This window comes from Triturus cristatus, chromosome 6 (genome assembly GCF_964204655.1).
Source record: "Triturus cristatus chromosome 6, aTriCri1.1, whole genome shotgun sequence".
Lineage (NCBI taxonomy): Eukaryota > Metazoa > Chordata > Amphibia > Caudata > Salamandridae > Triturus > Triturus cristatus.
In genome coordinates this window covers 814,965,750-814,982,416 of record NC_140589.1, presented here as the reverse complement: position 1 = coordinate 814,982,416, position 16,667 = coordinate 814,965,750, and the positions used below count along the sequence as shown (strand labels likewise).

At 46.9% G+C, this 16,667-nt stretch overlaps 1 protein-coding gene across 5 annotated transcripts in view; it reads right to left on the bottom strand.

Moving 5' to 3' along the window:
• Positions 1–395: 395 nt before the first annotated feature.
• The window catches only part of CEP170 (centrosomal protein 170), a 428,342-nt gene continuing 412,070 nt past the window's right edge, over positions 396–16,667 (bottom strand). For all 5 annotated transcript variants that reach the window (XM_085611407.1, XM_085611409.1, XM_085611411.1 and 2 more), the window contains one exon: positions 396–3,019. In XM_085611407.1, the coding sequence (XP_085467533.1) occupies positions 2,733–3,019 (287 nt within the window). In that variant the 3' untranslated portion in view covers positions 396–2,732. The remainder of the gene's footprint in view (positions 3,020–16,667) is intronic.

The window sequence follows — 16,667 nt, the reverse complement described above, 5'->3', positions numbered from 1 at the left end:
TTTTAAACATAGTGTAACAAAATTTGGTCCAAATAGTGATTGCAAAAGAGGGCCCAGTATTCACCTGACAGCAAGATACAATGACAAGAGTGCAAGGATGACCCGAATGTGATGGGGCAGGACTTTGAGTGTAGTCGGAAAAATAGTACCAACCATGTACTTTTTTCCGTAACGAATAATATCTTAAAAAATGAGTTTACAAAACTACCATAAAGTGTACACTGTCCACAAGGAAGTTAGTTTTCTGATATCTATCATCCTTTCATTTTGTGTGTGTACCAATGCAGGTTGTGCTGTGCAGTATATGTTACAAAAAAAATTATACAATTTAAACAAAGCATAACAAAAACTACATTTATAGAAAAAAGGTAGCATACACAATGCCCTTTAAGTTCCAGAAATTTTATTTAGAAATGGAGCTGAAAATGCACTTAACAAAAGGAACGTATAAAACAAAATATAATAAAAATAAATAAATGATAATAATGTTTTCATATAAAACAAAGAGGGCATAACGTAAATGCAAAATGTTTATTCTACAACACATGTATGAAATCGAGAACAAACATTTATTTTCATAACTTCTGAATGTCAAATCCCAGTGGCAGAGAAATACCTCAAATCAATGCAAAAGAGGAGTTTTTTTTATTTATTTTAATAATGCTATTCATTTTCTAACAAATTGACTTTTCATTTAACAAACATTTTTTTTTTTTTTTTTTTGCTTTGTGAGCTTTTAAAGCTCGTATTATCAACAACTCCTCCAAGTGGCACATTTCAGGTTTCTGTTGCTCAAGTAGTGAGCATTTTTAAGACTTATCATTACATTTTATTTAACTTTCAGCAAAAATAAGATCCATAATAAATTTTTCTTTACAGCATTTATTAATTGGTCAAAGTTATAAAATTAAATATGTTCAATGACTTCTGAAATTCTGTACAGTTTAAACATTGACAAAAGATGCTGAAAACAAAATAAGTATAGGATTATTGCTGAACCTTTACAGAAAGTAACATATGCCAAATTGTATTTCTCTCCTCTAAGACAGACTATGAAAAAAGGAAAATTCCAGTTTATTGTTATATATTAAACACTAATATATTTCCTCCATATTACAATGCTTTAGTAACAAGAGGTCATTTGCTAGTCTTGCTTGCCCAGCATCTAACTTTTTCTTATCTGGGATAATACATGAGGATTAGCTAGTGTACTCTAGAATAAATCACTTATCAGTCTTTATCACATATGCATAACTTAGAGGAAGTGGGCTTTAGTATGCAAGGTTCAGAAAATATACATAAATGACTCCTTTGCTTGGGAGTGTTAGGATTTTGCCACCATCAAATCACTTTACAGCATGACTAATACACCCAATTCTCTGAATGACCAGCCCCAAATCTACTAATTAGCTCAGGAAAGTGTTATTAAAGGTATATGCAAATAATTTGCAGATATAATCTTGGTGTTGGACTCATGAAACGTGGATTTAGGTTTACTACATCTATACCCTGTCCCACAACCCTGCAAAGAAATCCCTGTATTTTACATTTTGACAAATATGTGAACACAGAATATGTATGTATGTATAAACAGCAACACAACTCTGAACCTAAATTAGGAATCATTGAAACATTCGAAAGTGTTTTTTAACTCTTAAAACAAGTTTAACTGATACTACATCTTATGTACATGAAATGACTGTTAGCTAGTTAATCATGTACAGGTATGCTCGTCTATTGTACCAATCATGGCAAGATTTTAGTGCAAACATAGCTCATACTTGGTAACCCCCATGCCAACCTACCGCACAATAACTTTATATAATTTACAGAAGAGATCTTAAATGTTAACAAGACTGTGTTGTTAATGAAGACTGTCTAACCTTGTATATTAAAGTGTCAGTGCACCTCCAAGGAGACATGTCCGCAAAATACGACAGATAAATGGCTAAGACAAAAACACCAGCAAACATTTTCGTAGATCTATACAAACGTGTGTTCAAGAGGTACATATTAGAGCACATAGTGTGGGAACATCTGATTTTTTGTGTGGAAAAATTGGAATCATAAATGACTATTACAAGGCTGTCTACGAAGCAGAACATTCCTGCTTGGAAAATCTGTAAAGTGTCAATTCTGTTTGCAAAGAAGGACACTGTAAGCATTTGCATCCATATATAACTTTTAAAAGATCAAAGTTATGAATCAACAGGAAATGTTTGTGAATTAGAAATATGAAACCAGTGTTCATTAGTTTGACATTTTCCAATTCAAATAAAACGTCAAAAATAGATTTAACACCAGATCATAAATGTATAAATTTACCTGTATTGTTAGTCTGTCCCAGCTTCGATTTGTAATTTCTTTTGTCATCAGTCATTTATTTTAAAAGAACATTTTGAGACACGTGGAGAAGATCATATGAGTGGCAGAGGCACAATCAGATAAATTCACAGGGAGACAGCCTTGATTTCCAATTGTATGTGTTACTCAAGAACACAAGGAAGATACATAAATTATTTGAAAATCGTTAACTGTCAAAATACAATTTTGTTTCCAGCTGAGCTATTGGCTCTTATCATTTTACATGATATAAGCTCTTAAAAACAAGGCAAGAAGATGAACGACATAGCTGCAGTGGACCAAGTAGTAGTAGTACCCATGGGGTCAACACTGGTGTATGAGTTATTCACAACCATTAGGTAATAAATGTTCTACAGATATATTTAATATTATCCATGTAAAGTTGTATCCTCTTCCTCCCCATCCGGGTTAAATCGATTGAAGTGAATACTGAAGTCAGTTTCAGATTCAATACTTCCAAATTCCGAGGACGTGGATATCATGGCAGGGCGGATAACTGTGGCTTCTGTTTGACAGTGCGTTTGTGCTGGTGCGCGGACAGAATGAGCTATAGGACTGGACCGCTGCTTAGGCTGGCAGGGAAGAATAGAGCCGCTAAATCCCAAATTGTTCAGAGCGTCCAATGTACCATCGGGGTCAATCATTGCATTGATCACTTTAAAAAAAATAAATGGATATACTGATTAGGATTCAAAGTTGCAATTCAACATTTGCTGCTCTGCTTGAGTTATCAAGAAGAATGCATTCAGTTGTAAAGAACCAAATACTAAAATCAGCAAAAACTGACAAGTGTGGACAGCAAGCCAAGAAGTGTTTAAATATGATTTTGCCTTTGCAAAACATTACTTCTTATACGTAAGAATAGTGTGCTTCTAACTTCTACAGATAATTACAACATAGGAACATCATCAAAAACATATGTACTTTTTGAGAATTAATGTGTATCTTGTACAGTGTCAAGTTAGCTTCAAAGAAGTACTTTTACTACAATGTGAATGGTGCTTGACTGTTAAATACATTGTGTTCTATCAATTTAAAATTACTTATTTTTTCCCAAATATATTTATTAGGGGCATAAACAATTGCAATTAATCGCCAAAGAAGTTAAGACTGTATACTATTTTGAAACTGCATGTTAAAAAACACAAACTACAACTATTTGGTTATATCAAACAATACTAGGCACAAAATTATGTTTTACTAAAATGAAACACCCTGAGGATTGAAAGGCAGTGAAAAAGAAACAAACACAACCACAAACTATAAGCTTATACACCTGATGGCCAACAACAAATTATCACATTTCTCATTGCATGTCCTCTTTTGATAGAACAATCTCATCTTTTAAGATCACATTGATGTGTACAATCCTATCATCTACATCACTGAACTTTCAAGCCTTCACGATTTACTTACTTCCAACCACTAATGCATGAGCCAACATATTTTATGATTAAAGGAAAAACTATGAATGTTACCCATATAAATAAATATAGCCATGATGGTCACCTTTCCAATTTGAGCAAATAACCTAAATGCAATTAAACACCTCATTTCAAAATGCGAAAACGCTCCTGCACCCCCAAAACATGTGACCTGTAACCTGGCATGAACTCATTTCTTGCTACAGAGATTACACCTAATTTGAACCCTTAAATGTCAGTGTTCTTTTCTTTGCACATCACATCATCATACTGAATGATTTCTAAACTATGAGATTGTGGTGGATCACAGTATTCATGTTAGACTGTCTCCACATCCTTCCAGTGCACAAAACAGATATTGTGTTCTAATCCTATCACAAATACAAAACTGTATGAGGGAGCTGAAAACCATATCAAAACAATTGGTATTCAAACACCCTACTGCATATTGACACTAAGAAGTAACAGAATTTGCATCAGCTGCTAGGAGGTGAGTACAATGTCATTCTGCTCATTCTACCACTCATCCTGGCTTCATCTCAGTATAGTAATAGTAAACGTTGAAGAACTACTCATAGAAATCTGGCATTATCCTGATGAACAGGTTACTTACCTTCAGTAAGTTATCTGGTAGAGACTATACCTAGCCGCAGATTCCTAACCTTAGATTAATCTAGGACTAATCGGGCAAAGTGCCCAACCAGATGGATGTGACTGTCCAGGCAGTAGTGCTTGGTGAACATGTGCAATGAAGCCCACGTTGCAGTCTGACAGATGTCCAGGACCAAAACTCTGCATGCTAATGCAGTGGTCGCAGCCTTTGCTCTGGTGGAATGAGCATGCAAGCCCTCCGGGGGTTGCTTCTTGGCCAAAGCTTAGTAGATCTTAATGCAGAGCACAATACATTGGGAGATGTTTAATTTCTGCACAGCCTTCCCTTTCTTGGCACCGACGTATCACAGGAAAAGTTGATTGTCCACCCAGAATGGTTGTCTGCGGTCAAGTTAGAACGACAACACTCTTTTTGGGTGCAGCCAGATGAGTCTCTCCTCTTCCTTAGAGGGATGAGGCGGAGCATAAAAGGTAGGCAAGGTGATGGACTGGTAATTGTGGAATGAGGTGACTATCTTTGGTAAGAAGGATGCCCAAGTCCGAAGGACCAGTTTGGTTGGGTAAAAAGAAATATACGGAGGCTGAAATGACAGCACCTGCAGTCCACTGACCCTCCGGGCAGATGTAACTGGCACCAGAAAGCCCATATTGATGGTGAGGAGCTTAAGAGGACAGTTATGACGCGTCTCAAAAGGAGCATGCACATCAGAAAAATAAGAACCAAAATGTGGTCCCAACAAGGCATAACGAAGGGAGATGGAGGAAACATGTGCTGAAGACCTTTAAGGTACCTATACAAAAGGTGACTTAAAAAGGGAAGGCTGATCTAGCAGCTGCAGAAAAGCCGAAATAGAAGACAAATATATCCTTTAACATCCCAATTCAGAGTCATGCTGGGCCAGGGTAAGAATAAACAAAAGAACTTGGGAAAGGGGTACAGATAAAGGGTCAACCTGTGTGTCTGTGAACCATTCCACAAACCTGCTTCAACAGGCGGAGTATACCGTCTTGGTGAAGCTATGCAGAGCTGCCAAAATAACATTACAGACTTCAGGTGGAAGGTCAAAAGCTGTCAACTGGTGCGGCCCTATCTCTAAACAAGAAGAGTTGACAGGTTTGGTTAGAGAACCGTCCCTCTGCTGCTGCAACAGGAGAGCTTCCCAATGTGGCAGCCTGATCAAAGGACCAACATGCTCAACAGCTTGGGATACCAGACCCTTCAAGCCTAGTCTGGAGCCACAAGGGTGGCTTGGGCCCAGGTTCTTTCTGAGAATTCTGGCAGGAGTGGTACTGGAAGAATGGCATCCAGGAGTCCGGAACTCCTCGAGATGAAAAGCATCTCTGAGTGAGTGCAGCCTTGGAAACTCCAGAGCACAGAACTGCTTACATTGCACGTTCTCAGCATTGGGGAAATCTAACCAAGGTTCTCCCCACTGCTGAAAGAGACCCTGCAAGTCTGGTTAGAGACGCAACATGTGACTTGCTAGTCCTCTTCGGCTGAGGAGTGCTCTGGCATTCTGAGAGCCCGCCAGGAGTTAAACCAACAGGGAAATGCCCTGATGTTCCAGCCATGTCCAAACGTGCAACCCCACCTGCCCAGTTTGCTGCATTTTGACATGGCAGTGGTGTTGTCCGTAAACACCTGTACTAGCCTATCCTTAATGAATGGTGGAAAGGATTTCAATGCCAACCGGATCGCTCAGAGATCCAACAAGCTGATGTAGAGTCTGGATTTCGCTGGAGACCAGAGTCCTCTGATCTACACCTCTCCCAAAAGGCTGCCCCCGCCCATAGTGACGTGTCTGTCACTACTGTCAGATCTTGTTGGGGAAGGGAGAAGGGTCTGCCGCTGACCCAATCGCGGTTCATTAGCCACCATTTCAGATCTTCTGCAGTGCCCTCCATGATCTGGACCAGGTTGGAGAGATTCTCCTGATGCTGCGCCCAATGGAACTTCAGGTACCACTGCACAGTCCGCATATCCCAACAGGTATGTGTCGCAAGCTGCATGCAGGAGGCCATGAGGCCCAGCAGCCTCAGAGTCAGTCTCACTGAAATCTAGGATAGAGGCTGAAACATTGATATCAAGCCTGAATATCCTGGACTCGCCGCTCAAGAGTGTAACCCCAAAACTGCAAAGTGTCTATAACAGCTCCGGATCAGGTTGACTTCAGCACGTGGTTCATGAACCCCAGTGAGTGCAGAAGGTTTGCTGTAGTCTGGAGGTGGTAGACCCGCCTTCAACAGCCAGTCGTCGAGAAAGGGGAAAACTGGAATCCATAATCTCCGCAGATGAGCTGCAATCACCGCCATCACCTTGGTGAACACCCGAGGTGTGCTGGTAAGGCCAAAAGGAAGCATGGCAAACTGAGTGCTTGTGGACCACTGTGAACTGCACATAATGTCTGTGGAAGTAGACATCCTGCAAGTTCAATGCTACTATCCGGTCACACTGGTACACGGCAGACAGGACTTGAGCAAGCATGAGCATTTTCAATGTTTCTTTTTTCACGAAGAAATTGAGAGGGCGCAAGCCTAGGATAGGACGAAGGCCACTGTTCTTTTTTACCATGAGACAGTGGTGGGAATTACAACCACAACCTATTCTGCTATGTCGGTATACCACTTTGAGCCAATGGCAATATTTGAACATTTTTTTTTTACTTGAAGAGATGTTAATGCCAGGACAGTGCTGGGAACTAAAACGAACACTGGCAAAAATGTCCAAATCTGCCCTCCATCCCTTCCACCTCCCTTCTCTCTCCATCTCTCTTTATCTTGCCTGCTCTAGTTATCTGGCAGAGCCTGAACAAATGGCAGAGGCACCACCAGGGGCCTTAAAAACTGGCCTCCAAAGGCTCCAGCCCACTGGGGAAATGCCCGGTGGAATAAAAGGGAAGCCGGACCTGATTAATAACAACTGAAGATGTTCCAGGTGATGAAGGCTTGTCTTCATCGGTTTCATGGCAAATGGGAAAGGTTTAAGTCTCAGGGCACAGCCATTCTTCACCGTAGAGATCCCAAGTGTTGCTTGTGATGCCTTTCCACTCAGCCAAGTGTTGCGAAAAGTTATTTCTTATCGGAATGTGTAACTGCAAAAGCATAGTGGGGAAATAGAGAGTAGACAAGTCATTGCCTTGTGTTTCACTGGGATTATCCCATCTCTGCTGAGGGCTGTTGATTTTCTATCTTGCAACGGCCTTCTCTGTGTATACTCAGAGCACCCATGGATTCTCTTCGTCTTTAGGACTGGATACCCATCTGGTATTAGGACCATTGAAGTACGAGTTACTTACCTTCGGTAACGATGTATCTGGTAGAGACGTTGTCTAGCCGCAGATTCCTTAACTTAGAATATCCCCAGGTGTCAGACTGGATCCGGAATTTGTTTTGCAGCAGCACCTCTGCGCGCCGGGGAACGGCGCCACATGACCCCGCCCTGATGTCAGTGAGGTCATATAAGTCCCTCTCGTCGCAATAATATCAGTGTGTATGTAACAAGACCAACAATTTTCTTTCTTTTTCTTGCTGGCCCTACTGCTTTCAGGGTGTTCTTTTCTGCTTTCATGTTGTGCATCTCATCGTCATGTGAGATCCAAAAAGAGATTACCCACAGAAAGGTAGACTGATAATCTTGTGCTCAGCGACTGATAGAAGGCTAGTTAGCCTTACCCATAAGGCACACATCATATACAGCACATAACATTATTTGTTAGCCACCAGATAAGCCACATGAAACAAAGCAACTGTTAACCTTGCTTGACACAGGTTCTCTTCATTCACTACTTCCTGGAATTCATACTGGTGGTCTATCTGTAACCTTATTTTTTTATCCAACAACTATCTTATCTTCTCAGATAAGCTTCCTCCCTTAAGAGTTGTAGCAAACATTCTACAAATTTTGTCAGCTGTGTTCATAAGGCATCTTTATCTGGTGAAGCTTCAGCACACAACATAATATGAAATCTTTATTGCAAATGTCACATGACTCCGGAACTGGGACAGACATCAGAAAGAGTGGGTCCTGATGGATGTGGGGGTGTTGTGTCAGATCTTGGATGCATTGATGGAAAAGGCCTGCTGTCTTGTTTTTTCTTTTTTACACTTCTTAGTCTGCAGTCTGATAATGTCCTGGCTATGAATGTGCCAAGATCCACCAGAAATGGTGAGCTTGTCTGCCAGATGGGCGTGATAGCTTTCTAAATGATTCAGCCGATGAATGCAGGCAGGTAATTAGAGCCGATGCAGTTCCATAAGGAGGGAGGTGATGAGATCTAATATCTTCAGGTCATGGTGGAGATGTACTGCAAGTGTACGATGCCCTTTAGGGTGCCAGTGTGGGGTATGAGTGGCCTTGGAGTAAGGCATTATCACCATCTAGATGCAATAATATGAAGGCTTGTGGGATGCAGCCAATGCGGTTATAAGATGAGAACTGACCGACGAACAAGTTACTTACCTTCGGTAACGATGTATCTGTAAGAAACATTAGTTAGTTAGATTCCTCACCTTAGAATATCCCCAGGCGTCAGGCTGGATCCGGAAAGATTTTGTGTCAGCAATACCCCTTGCGCGTCGCTAGGCGTCGTCTGCGGCTCTGCGTCCGTCGTCAGCGTTGTGCGCCGGAATGACGTCGTCGGAGTAATTAGACGCCGCCCTCGTGCGCTGACGTCAGTTCTTGTACATATCTTTCCGCGCCAGGAACGCAGAGCCATGTAAGAGACCGACACTGGTGCCAAAACATCAAGGGCCCTAGAAAGGATAGCCTTAGCCCTAGATGTCAGTTCGCAGAACGGGGAGGATGGGTGGGTCGGTGAGGAATCTAACTAACTAATGTTTCTTACAGATACATCGTTACCGAAGGTAAGTAACTTGTTCATCTGAAAGAAACACGTTAGTTAGATTCCTCACCTTAGAATAGATACCCCAGCAATACCAACCCCGGTGGTGGATCTGCGAACCAGGATCACACCAGAAAGTCCTGGAGAACAGAACGGCCAAAGAAGCCATCTCTCCGGACTTGGCTGTCCAGGCAATAATGCTTGGCAAATGTGTGCAGCGAGGCCCACGTTGCTGCCTGACAGATGTCCTGCAAAGGGACTCCCCGTCCCAGGGCAGTAGTAGCCGCTATGGCCCGGGTGGAATGGGCTCTCAGCCCTACAGGAGGGTCCTTTTTATTGAAGGAGTAACAAGCCTTTATACACAATACGACCCACCGTGAGATGGTCCGCTTGTGTACTGCCCTTCCCTTCTTAGCACCCACGTATCCAACAAGAAGCTGGTCGTCCACCCGGGACTGTTTGGTGCGGTCCAAATAAAAGGACAGCGCCCGTTTTGGGTCCAGACGGTGGAGCCTCTCTTCCTCTTTCGAAGGATGCGGAGGCAGAAAGAAGGTGGGCAAGGTGACAGATTGCCCGATGTGAAAGGGAGTTACCACTTTTGGAAGAGAGGAAGGACGAGTCTGGAGGACAACCTTGTCTGGATGAACAGAAAGAAAAGGAGGCTTAGGCGATAACGCCTGGAGCTCACTCACCCGTCTAGCCGAGGTGATAGCTACCAGGAAAGCAGTCTTAATAGTCAGAAGACGAATGGGACAATTGTGAAGAGGCTCAAAGGGAGCGCACACGAGAAAGGTCAAGACTAAATTCTAATCCCACTGAGGCATTACGAAGGGGACAGGAGGAAACATGTGAGTAATGCCCTTAAGGAAACGAGAAACAACAGGGGATTTGAAAAGAGAAGGCTGATCAGGAAGTTGTAAGAAAGCAGAGATAGCTGATAGATAACCTTTCAAGGTGCCTAGAGCAGAGCCCTGCTGGGCTAGAAAGAGAAGAAAGAGGAGAACCTCAGAAAGAGGGGAGAAAGGGGATCCACAGCCTTTGCTGTGCACCATGCCACACATTTGTTCCACCTGCAGGCGTACACCGTTTTAGTGGAGGGACGCCTGGCTGCCAGAATAACGTCACAGACTTCAGGAGGCAAGTCAAATGTCATCAACTGTCGCTGCTCAATCTCCACGCATGGAGGTGGAGACTGGACAGGTTCGGGTGGAGAACCGTCCCCTGCTGCTGCGACAGAAGGTCCTCCCGAAGAGGCAGTCGTGTCGGAGGATCGATTGACATACTGAGTAGCTCGGGATACCAGTACCTTCGTGCCCAATCCGGAGCCACCAAGATGACTTGGGCTCGGTCGAGCCTGATCTTCTTCAGCACTCTGGGCAGAAGTGGTATAGGCGGAAAGGCGTACAACAGACCGCAACTCCACTCGTGACGAAAGGTGTCCCCGAGCGAGTGCCACCTTGGAAACTCCAATGCGCAGAACTGCGGACATTGCGCGTTCTCTTCGGTGGCGAATAGATCTAACCAAGGCTCTCCCCACTGCCGAAAGAGGCCTTGCGCCACGTCCGAGTTTAGACGCCATTCATGATCCATCATGCACCGGCGGCTGAGTTTGTCTGCTCTGGCGTTCAGAGAGCCCTCCAGATGTTAAACCACCAGGGTGATGCCCTGGTGTTCCAGCCATGTCCAGAGGCGCAGAGCCTCCTGACAAAGGGTCCACGACCCCACCCCGCCCCGTTTGTTGTAATACCACATGGCGGTGGTGTTGTCCGTGAACACCTGCACCACACTTTCCTGGAAACCGGGAAGGAATGCCTTCAGTGCAAATCGGATCGCTCTCAGCTCCAAAAGGTTGATATGGAGTCGAGTCTCTGCCGGAGACCAGAGTCCTCTGATCTCCGCCTCCCCCATGTGGCCCCCCCATCCCAGGAGGGACGCATCCGTCACTACTACGTGCTCCGGTTGGGGTAGGGAGAGGGATCTGCCGCTGACCCAATCGCGGTTCGTGAGCCACCACTGCAACTGCTTCGCAGTGCCCTCCGAGATCAAGACATGGTCGGACAGATTGCCACGATGCTGGGCCCACTGAAACTTCAGGTCCCACTGCAGAGCCCGCATTTGCCACCTGGCGTAATGCACCAAAAGGATGCAGGAGGCCATCAGCCCCAGAAGCCGCAGCACCAACCTGACCGAAACCTAGGATAGAGGCCGAAAGATGGGAATCAGAGCCTGAATATCCCAGACCCGCTGCTCTGGAGGATAGGCCCGGAACTGCGCCCAATCTAGAACCACTCCGATGAAGAGGAGCTTCTGGGAGGGTCTCAGGTGTGACTTCGGCACATTGATGAAGAACCCCAGCAAATGCAGGAGGTCGGCCGTAGTCTGGAGGTGGGAGACGACTGCCTGGGGTGGGCCCGCCTTCAACAGCCAGTCGTCGAGATAGGGGAAGACTGGAATCCCCGATCTGCGCAGATGAGCTGCGACCACCGCCATCACTTTCGTGAACACCCGAGGGGCACTGGTGAGGCCGAAGGGGAGCATGGTGAATTGAAAATGCTCCTGACCCACCGTGAACCGCAGGTAACGCTGGTGGGCCGGCAGGGCGGGGATGTGAAAATAAGCGCCCTGCAAGTCCAACTCTACCATCCAGTCTCCTGGGTCTAGGGCAGCCAGAACCTGAGCTAAGGTGAGCATCTTGAACCGCTCCTTCCGGAGGAAGGCGTTGACGCTCCTGAGGTCCAAGATAGGGCATAGGCCCCAATTGCCCTTCTTGGGAACCAGAAAGTAGTGGGAATAGCAACCACGACCTACTTCTGGACCAGGAACGCGCTCAACGGCCTCTTTGGCCAAGAGGGCCGTAACTTCCTCCCAGAGAAGATTCAAGTGATCCCCCGACATGCGGTGGTACTATGGTGGCATCGCTGGAGGGGTCGTCTCTTAGGGGAGGGAGTAGCCCCTCCGGACGATTTGCAGCACCCATCTGTCCGACGTGACGGAACGCCAGTGGAGCAGGTGATGGCGAACTCTGCCGCCCACTGGCGTGGAATGGGCCTGAAAGCTCGGACTAAGAGGGCTTTGAGGCGGATGCTGCCGGGGTGGATGTGGACTGACCGGCACGTTGTCCTCCAGTACCGCCTCGGCGGAATCCACGTCCGCGTGCAGGTTGGTTCTGTGGCCGGTGGCTAGGCGGACGTGAGGAGGCGCTCCTTCCTTGGCCACGAAAGGGACGAAAGGCGGAAGTTTGCGGCTGCGGGTCCGAGAGACCCAAGCACTTGGCCGTAGCCCGGGAGTCCTTGAAACGAGCCAGCGCACTATCCGCCTTCTCGCCAAAAAGGCGAGTGCCATCAAAGGGCATATCCATGAGGGTACTCTGGACATCCCCCGAGAAAGACGTGGACCGTAGCCAGGCGTGGCGACGAAGCGCCACCGTGGTCGAAATTGCCCACCCCAGCGAGTCCGTGGTGTCTAGTCCACACCGTATGGCATGCCGTGCTGCATCTCGCCCATCAGCAAGCGCCTGGGTGAGCCATGACCGGGCCTCCTCCGGACACAGGGGCAGCACGTCTTCCACCGTATCCCACAGAGAGTGGCAATAACGGTCCAAGAGGCAAGCGGTATTCAAGGACCGCAGACCCAAACTAAGGGAAGAGAACAGCTTCTTTCCGAACTGTTCCAGCCTCTTGGATTCCCGATCCGGAGGAGCGGACGGGAAGGAGGATTGGGAAGTCGAGGCCTGGATAACCAGACTCTCGGGAGTGGGGTGTTGGGACAGAAAACTGGGGTCGCCTGGAGCAGGGCTGTGGCGCCGGGCTACGTTCCGATCCACAGGAGGTACTGTGGAGGGCTTGGTCCAGGTGCCCTGCAGAACGTCTATGAGTGCCTCATTGAACTGCAGCAGAGGCTCTGTGGAGCTTGCTGACGGTTGAAGCACTTCTGTGTGGACGTTAGTCCTTACGGCCACTGCAGGCAACTCCAGCCCAAGGGCATCGGCCGCCTTGCCCAGCACCACTGAAAAAGCTGCACCTTCCTCCGAGGCCACAGTCGGTGGAGAGATGAAACCAGCGTCCGGGGAGGTGTCCAGACCACTAGCATCCCCCAGTTCGTCTGCCCAGTCCTCTGAAAGGTCGGCCTGTTTGGCTATAGGTTCCTCAGACCCCTCCCAGTCCCCCCAGTCATCTGATTCCTGATAAACAGGAGGAATAACCGGAGCCGGGCGGTAGATGAAATGCTCATGCATCGGCGTTGGATGCGGCGTCGGGCCCGGACCGGGGCTAAACCAGGGAACGGCGTCGGGGGCGGAACCGGTGTCGGCGCCGGCAGAGGAGGCGTTGTGAGGTCGACCGGCGCCGGCAGAGATCCAGGCCTGGATCCCTCGGGGACCCGCGGCGTCGGGACCGAAGTCGTCGATGGCACCGGGGCCGGAGCCGCCGGCTCACGAGGTCACCCAGTCGAGCCCGCGGGGCCCGAAGGCGCGCCGGCAGGCGTCGACGGCGGAGCCAGGCCCCTCATGGCCGAGAGGAAGGCGCTGATCTCGGCCGGAGTCGCATCAGTCCCAGGGACCGGCGGGTATGGAGACGGACGCGGCTCCTGCAGCTCCGACGGAGCCACGGGGGTGGGACCACCCTGACCCTCGACCGAGTCGCGCGACCGGCGAGGGGAGTCCGAAAAGCGGTGTCGCCTCTTGGACTTCTTCGAGCGCTTCGACTTACCCGAAGACTTCGAGCCCGACGAGCGATGATGGCGACTGCGGCTCCGCGACCGGTCCTTGGACCTCCTCCCGGAACCGAGTGCCAAAGCACGAGAAGCTTACGGGACCGCTCCCACCTAGCCTTCGAGGTCAAGGCCTGACAGTCGAGGCACGACACCGCATCGTGGTCGGGCCCCAGGCAGTAAAGGCATGGTGGTCCGTCACCGACATCAGTCGATGACAGGAGTCACAGGCCTTAAAACCAGGCAACCTACCGGCACCAGAGTCGAGTCGACAGAAGACCAAAAAAAGTCAGAAAAGTTTAGTCGAAAAGTGACTAAGGGGTAAGCTCTTCCCAAATCGGCGCTGTCTGGCGCTGAAAAAAGAAGAACAAGAACTGACGTCAGCGCGCGAGAGCGGCGTCCAAGTACTCCGACGACGTCATTCCGGCGCACGACGACGGACGCGGAGCCGCAGACGACACCTAGCGACGCGCAAGGGGTATTGCTGACAAAAAATCTTTCCGGATCCAGCCTGACGCCTGGGGATATTCTAAGGTGAGGAATCTAAGTAACGTGTTTCTTTCAGATAGATATTTAAAACAAGCAGGCAGAAACACGCCACAAGCAGAATGGTTCAAATGCCACCATGAGGGAGCTCTGTAACCTCAGAGATGCACTAGAACAGTTACATTCGAAACACCTGAGACCCCAGCCATTTTCTATCAATACTACTTATCCCTATTTAATCATGAACACAATGACGAAGCAGCACAAGATGCTAACCTACACGTTTATTGCCCCTCAAACCTAGAGGACGACCTGGACTTCATAGAGGACGATATCACTACAGAGGAGGTGCGCGAGGCAATTGGCAGCCTTCCTCTCTGGAAATCCCCAGGACCGGGATGGCTTTTCAGCTTTCTTCTAAAAAGCCTACACGTCCCTAGTAGTCAAGTCCAACACCAAAGTGTTTGATGACTTCTTGACTTTCCGCATAGTCACTGAAACTATGTAATAATCTCATATCACACGGCTTCTTAAACTGGACAAAGATTCAACGCTGTGCACATCATATTGCCCTATTGATTTATTCAATCGTGCGTCAAATTGTTTACATCCAGATTGGTCGGGAAACTTCATAATATTTGACCATCATTAATCTCCCCCCAACAATCTGGCTTTATCAAAAAATATGCAGGTGACCGACAACACTAGATTGACAGTGGCTCTGATATAGATAGCTTAAAGAGGCAGCAACTGATGGTCCTTCTCTCGCTGGATGTTGAGAAGGCCCTCAACACATTTTATTGGCCCTATCTTACAAAGATAATTGAAAAGCCTGATTAAGCCCCAAAATGGGAGTCTTTATCCAGGCAAACTAAAAATACCCCTCAGCAAAGATCAGGATCAAAGGGACAAGAGTGCCCTCTCACCCCCTTGATCTTTGCTCTAGTTATTGCCATTAATAGCAAAAATACTGAACAATCCAAATCTCGGCGGAGTGAAAGTGGGAGTGATGGAGCATAAATTGTCTCTACTGACTGATATTAACAGCTTCATAACCAGCCCAGAAGGTTACCATCCTGACCTACAAGCAGAACTGGACCACTTTGCGGTGGTCTCTAGCTTCAGAATAAATAATTCAAACATCAAGGCTTGGGCATAGTAGACTCCCAAAGGGAACCGTGAGATATAATCCAAATGGCTGGGTTTTCTTGGGCAAGAACTTCAATCCAATATTTAGGAATTCATCTTCCAGCACACACTGGCTCCCTCTATGATTGTACCACTCTCCCTCTCCTGAGGATCTGATTCAAGGATCTTTACCACTGGCAGAAGTTAGAAATCTCCTTGTTGGGACGAATAAATAGCTTGAAAGTGAACTTCATGTACCGCCTAGTATATACACTACAAATGCTCCCCTTGACCCCTTCTAAATCAACACTACTGCACATTTGTCAGAAAATGTTCCACTTTGAGTGGCAGTGCAAAACGGTTAAAGCAGAATTATCAATGCTCCACCGCCAGCTAGACGAAGCAGGACTAGGCTTTCCTGACAATATCATTTACACTTGGGCAGCCCAGATACGACCAGCCATGGATTGGAACTACATTCCAGATAACAAACCGTGGTTATAAGTAGAGCAAACCTTCTAAAAAATCCCACTAAAATATTTCCTATGGATACCACCTAAATACTTTCGTGATAACTGAGCCCTTCTCCTAATTGCAGCAACATTATGAGGCTATTAGAATATTCTAACACGTAAGAAGTCATTCCCCAGATACCCGTTTCTGTTAACACCATGATCCACAACCCAGATTTCACCCCAGCGGTCTCCAAACCAGATTCACCAACTGGAATGCAGGAGACCCGTCCCATCTAAAAGATTTTTGTGATGATGGCGACATTCACATCCGAGAAACACTAATAGAGAAATGGATCCTGATGGAAACTGCCTCACATAGGCGTTACACTGGGTGGGAGTAAGAACACTGCAGAGACTAAACACATTTGGAACTCCTTTTCAGCACCAATGTGCGCCAGAGGGTAATTTTTCTTGGTTCAACAAATACATACTTGACTTTAGCCCCCACCTGCACCTCACGCATGCTACTCTATGAGAATGAGAGTTAGGCGAAGACATCCCTAATGAAGCTTGCAGGGTGGAGAAGAGCGGCAGTCCATGTGCATACATTGCAGAGCTAGTGACAATAAGCGGCTAACTAGATGGCCCTT